General features: G+C 37.2%; 1 protein-coding gene across 1 annotated transcript in view; it reads left to right on the top strand.

Annotated features, from left to right (window-relative positions):
- The window catches only part of Klhl7 (kelch like family member 7), a 52,669-nt gene extending 48,229 nt beyond the window's left edge, over positions 1-4,440 (top strand). The window contains exons 10-11 of the mRNA XM_075954944.1: positions 2,033-2,130; positions 2,969-4,440. Of these exons, the coding sequence (XP_075811059.1) occupies positions 2,033-2,130; positions 2,969-3,252 (382 nt within the window). The 3' untranslated portion in view covers positions 3,253-4,440. The remainder of the gene's footprint in view (positions 1-2,032; positions 2,131-2,968) is intronic.
- Positions 4,441-6,343: the final 1,903 nt, after the last annotated feature.

The raw sequence follows: 6,343 nt of genomic DNA on the forward strand, positions 1-6,343 counted from the left end.
AAGAGTCCCTGTCTGAAGAAAAAAAAAAAACAAGAGGAAAAGTTTTCATTATAAAATAATATTGATCTGTCTGTGCTTTCTATTTTTAAATAATCTAAAGGAACACAATAACCTTTTCCCAAATAAAAGTGCAGTTGCAGTTTTTTATTCTCATTTTTTTTTATTCAACTCACACCAAGAGTTAGCACCAAAAAGCCACTGGTCTTGTGTTGACAGCGGTTTCTGTCCCACCTGGTCCCACAGTTCCAAAGAAACACACAGAGGTCTACATTAAATATAAACGGGTTGGCCTATTAGCTCAAGCTTCTTATTAACTCTTACATTAGCCCATAATTCTTGTCTATATTAGCCACATGGCTTGGTACCTTTTATCAGCAAGGCAGTCACATCTTGCTTCCTTTGTGTCTGGGTGACAACTGCAGATTCAGCCTTTCCTCTTCCCAGAATTCTCCTGTTCTTATCACCCCGCCTCTACTTCCTGCTTGGTTACTGGCCAATCAGCGTTTTATTAAAGCAATACAACTGATAAAACTTTACAGATTACAAGATCATTGTCCCACAGCAGTCTTGAAATTTACTTTTTACTAAAGAAATCTCTTGGGCTCAAATGAATTGCAGTCCAGTGCTTTTCAAACCTGTACTTGTCCCAGACCATGCTGGGATCCCATGGTCTCGTTCTTTCGTCCACCCATTGAGCTGTTTATCCATTCCACTTTGTCCTAAACCACACTCAGGGGAGTGTCCTCCCCCTTTACAATCTTCTGTTTACCTCCTATAAATCCTATGCTCAAAATATGTCATAGTCCTCTAATTGGGAAACGGAACTGTGGTCTCTTTGTGCTGTTGCTTTCAATTAAAAAAAAAAAACGACATTTATAAAATGTGTCTTAGTTAGGGATTCTATTGCTGTGAAAAGATGCCATGAACATGGCAACTCTTAGAAATATTTCATCAGAGCCAGATTACAGTTCAGAGGTTCAGTTCATTGTCGTGGTGGGAAGCATGGTGGCGTGCAGGCAGACATGGTGCTGGAGAAGTGGCTGACAGTCCTGTATCTTGCAGGCAACAGGAATCTTGAGCATATATGAATGGTATCTTGAGTATCTATGATACCTCAAAGTTCACCTCCACAGTGACATGCTTCCTCCAACAAGACCACACACACCTACTCCACAAGGTCACATCTCCTAATAGTGCCACTCCCTTTGGGGAGCTATTTTCTTTCAAACTACCACACAGGTAGATTCCAAGAACTGATTGACTGACCAGGGAGGACCTTCTTTCAAGACAGATAAGGCAAAGAACTGTAAAGGAAGACAGCTCTGGCCTCTACATTTCCATGCATACAGGCCCTACCCAGACACAAGTTTTGAATAAATACAAAGAAATAGAAATCTGTAATCTCCGTTTTTTTAACTAGCTGAATATTCAGTTTTGAGAATATGTAAAAACTTTAAAGATTTAGCATCTCTTTTATTATATTGGACTTGTGTTTTAAATTTGTATTCTCTTAACATTCTGTTCGATACTCTTTTAATTTTCATAAATAAAATGTTATCTGAGTTTGGAAAGATGGCTTGGTGTCTAGGAACACAGAGTATTCTTCCAAAGGACCTGGGTTCAGTTCCCAGCTACCACCACCACAATGGCTCATGGCCATTCTCCAGGTTTAAGGGATCCAATGCCCTTTGCTGACCTTGGTCACTAGGCACAAATGTGGTGCACAGACATACATGCAGGCAAAACACATAGGTAAAATAAATAATAAATCTAAAAAGAAAAACTAAATGCTGAGCCTTCAGGTTGAAAACTGGAAAGTGAGCCCTTTACGTGTACATTACTAAACTGTCAAACTGCCCCCATAAAACATTGTTCAAAACCACTTGAGTGTTTTCTAGCCTTCAGGCTCCGTAGGTGTATACTTGTAATGAAACATGGTAGTCAATGAGCATTTGTTAGGATAACAGGCCTGTCCCATTAGAGCTGTTTTACTTCTTGTCAATAAGAACACTAAAAACTTTTTTCCCCTCAGATGGACTGAGCTGTGTTCAATGATTGAGCCCAGGAAGAATCATGGACTGGTGTTTGTAAAGGACAAGATATTTGCTGTGGGTGGCCAGAATGGTTTAGGTATATGATGTTAACTTAACTCTTCAACTCACCTGTGTTTGCTTAAATTCTTAAATTACTGGAGCATGTCTTAGAATTGAATCCTTTGCCATTCAGAACTATGTCTTAACACTAACATATGTTATGAAATGTCAAGCAGTGATTGTGACTACCTCAGACAGGCTTGTGCCTTTCCAAGATACCCATGGGGATGCTTTTACAGCTGCCTCAGCAGTGCTGAGCAGCCGAGGAGTGTGAATGTTTAAAAACAATCTTTACCACCTTTCCAACATGTTAAACACTGCATGAAAGTACCCTTACTCTTTCTTGTCTGACCTTTTCATTTTCTTTAAATAATTAAATAATGAGAAATGTGAACTGAATCTAGAGATAGCACTTCATTTTATCAGCTTAACTACGTGTTTAAGTAAAACAAAGAAATAACTTCTTTTCTCTTGCCCACTGGTACTCTCCATAAATTGCTAAAAGACAGAAAGAAGAACATTTGAAATAAGTTATAATTAAAGTAAATGAGAAAGTAAATCACTGGTACTTTTTTTTTTTCCAGAACAGAACATTTGTAGGAAATTTTTTTTTAACTTTTAACTTTGTAGAAAAGAAAATTATTCTGAAACATTATAAGTTTCTTTTATGTTTTAAGAATACATATTTAGTAAAATATCCACGATATGTAAAAAAAGAATACATATTTAGGGTAGTAGATATGTGGATAATTATTGTAAAGCTCTTATATGCTTTCTATATGTTTAACAATTTTATTTTTAAAATACAATGTAAAATTTTAAACACTATGAAGAGATCCAAGAATCACTGATACAGTTCTTTTGTTCTTTTGAAGGTGGTCTGGACAATGTGGAATACTACGATATTAAATTAAATGAGTGGAAGATGGTGTCGCCCATGCCATGGAGAGGTGTGACGGTGAAGTGCGCAGCAGTCGGCTCTATCATCTATGTGCTGGCAGGGTTTCAAGGCGTTGGTAGATTAGGACATATCCTTGAGTACAACACTGAAACAGACAAATGGATCGCCAACTCCAAAGTCCGTGCTTTCCCAGTCACAAGTTGTCTGATTTGTGTAGTTGACACTTGTGGAGCAAATGAAGAGACCCTGGAAACATGAATGATGAGTGGCCCGACTCATCTGAGACGCAGAAGTCTGGCCATCCGTGGTTTGTTCCAGTAGTTTGTTATGGAGTTCTGGTCTGGTATTTTGATAAATTAGATCCAATAAAATAATAGTTTATTTTATCTGGATCTCTTTACTTAATTCAAAGACCATATTTTAGCTGGCCATGTAATCAAGAACCTATCAGCCAGAAAACTTGGAAAGTTTAAGCATTTCTTGAAAATATGAATTTCAAATATCTAACTAATTCTGGCAGAAGGGGTATGCTCATCAGAGAATTCGCCCAGCTTAGCTTTAGATTCTATTTTCATATTGTGTAAGTACTGTGTAGTTAGGTCTGTTTGTTTCTGTTTGGTCAAGAACTTAGTAGTAGTGTGGATTGTAATTCAAGATGGTAAACTCTGATAGAGTAACTGTATCTAGTATTATGTATTTTGCTTGTCTTCGTTTATTTTATTTAGTGCCAAACTATTCCATTTTAAAGCAAGCAAGAGTAGCTCAAGGCATACACATTTTCTCACAAAACTTTACAGATTTGGGGATTTAATACCATACCCAATTTGTGAAATATATTCAGTCCAATTGAATGAAATATTCCATATTTTCATGTAAACTATTAAGCTTAGTACTCATCATTAATTTATAGTTTACTCAGCAATGTAAAAAGTGCTCTGTACTCTCAGTCCTTATTGTGAGAGCCAATCAGAATAAGTGGTTAGCCAACAGAAGAAAAGCTGTCTGAAGAATGTCTAGATCACTAGAAAAGCATTGAAAACTGTAGCCAAGTATCGTGTGGATTAAAAGATATTGTTTTCTCCCAGCAAAACATGTCAGAGATAACTGCGTTTTCTCTAAAAGTTTGTAATAATTGGCGTTAAATATGTCACACTCTTCATTGCTTTTATGTGAACAACAAATTGCCAAACCACTTATTAAATTTTCCCCAGTGTTTTACCCTTTGACTATGTATGAAATGTGCCATGTAAAACTGTCAATCATTAATGTTTTTATCTGATATTAAATATTTTTAACTTAAAATAGATTTACTCTTCATTCATTCTAAGTATTGTTCAATAATATTTTTTAAATTTGTGAAAGTGCTTTCATTTTTAATTTTTCTCTATATGGAGGTTATAATGGACTAAAATGTTAAAATTAAAAATGAATTTGAAAAATATGACAGATTTATCTGTTGAGTTTTGATGTGTGGACAGCTATTGAGATGTAATCCATGGGCATATAGTTCACCCATTTAAACTGTACCATTTTAGTGGCTGTATTCAGTATGTGCAATCCTCAAATTTTTACAATATTTTCATTATCCCTCCAAAAGAAACTCTGTACGTACTAGTAATCACTCTGTTTCCCATGTGTTAGCTTTCTAGACTTCTACAAACTACCACATATTTAATGTATTAAAACAAATGTATTCTCACCGTTTAGGAGGCCGCATATCCCAAATCTGGCTTTCGGGGGATTGGGCAAAACCACCATGCCCTCTCCTCTCTGCTGCTGGTTGCCAGCAGTCCTTGGTATTTATTTCTTAACCTATAACTGCATTGCACAGACTTCTACCTTGGTCTTCTCCTGGCTGTTTTTCTTCTCTTGTGTAACTATCTTCATATAGTTCTTTTATAAACACAGCAATCATTTGAGCTCTATTAGTTTTTTTATTGAGGTGTATGAATGTTTTGTCTGTATGTGTGTACCTGGTGTCCTCAGAGGTCAGAAAAAGGGTCAAATCCCCTGAAACTGGAGTTTTAGACAGTTGTGAGCTACCATGTGAATTCTGGGAATTGAACCCAGGTTCTCTAGAATAAGCAGATAGTGCCCTTAACCTTTGTGCCATCCCTAGCTGCCCTGAAATCAAGATACCCACCTGTCTCTGCTCACCAACTGCTGGGACTAAGGGTGTGCGCTGACACATCAAATGGTACTTTATCTTAAACTACTTGCATCTGCAAAGATTCTGTTTCCAAGTGAAAACACATTCTGTAATTCTAGGTAGACATAACTTTTGTGAGGAGCACTATTTAACCCAGTACACCCTTGGGAACTCCAACCTTGGGCAACCTCCACTTCCAGATTTGACTGTTGGAACATTTTTATGTATGATTTTTAATTTTGTACTTTCATTTTAAAAATGTGGGTAGTTGGAGCTGGAGAGATGGCACTTGATGCTCTTGCAGAAGGACCAAAGTATGGTCTTTTGCATCCACTCAGAGGCCCACAACCATGGACAACTCAACTTCCAGGGGATCTGACGCCCTCTTTCTAGCCTCCTCAAGTACCAAGCATACACAGTGAAGCACATGAGTACATACATACATGGTAAACATAAATTTTTAATGTGGCTAAATTTTCTGGTGACAAAATATTCATTTATCATGCTACATTGTGGTTATACTAATAGAGAAACCACCCATGTAGAATGTGCAGCACAGTTTAAAATATTTTAAATATACTAGCTGTTCTTTTTAGGCTGTGTGAACTAACTAGAAGACATTATATCAAGTTTGATATAGCTTTCAATAAAGCTGCTTTACCCCTAGTAGTCTGTATCATGATCCTAGTAAGAATGTGTCCCCCCAAGAACTGTTATACACAATTCTCAAAGCCAGGATAACGGTAAAGTAAACTGGATTCAAAATTACATTGTGTACAAATTACTTTGTATAGAAGTTATATTTCATTACTTATTTCAAAAAGTTTCTTTCCTGTAGTGTGCTCTACTTTCATCTCAGTAGATGCTGTGTTTGTTGGTGTTGTGTCCTTGGACGTGGCTTGGTAGGCTGAGGCAGGAAGATGACTGACTTCTGAGACCAGCATTGTTCACACCTACATGGAGAGCTGTGATAAAACGTGGTAAAAGCAACATCAGGAAGTGGGTTGATTCTGACTCACAATGTAAGGGTTCAGTCCATCAGGGCCTAGGAGGGAGTTCAGCATCAGGAAGTGGGTTGATTCTGACTCACTATGTAAGGGAGTTTGGCAGGAACATGAGGCAGCTGGTCACATTGCATTTGCAGTCTGAAAACAGCAATGGATGTTCAACTTGAATTTGCCTTTATATTCGATGTGTGAC

The sequence above is a fragment of the Microtus pennsylvanicus genome, chromosome 21, assembly GCF_037038515.1.
Source record: "Microtus pennsylvanicus isolate mMicPen1 chromosome 21, mMicPen1.hap1, whole genome shotgun sequence".
Lineage (NCBI taxonomy): Eukaryota > Metazoa > Chordata > Mammalia > Rodentia > Cricetidae > Microtus > Microtus pennsylvanicus.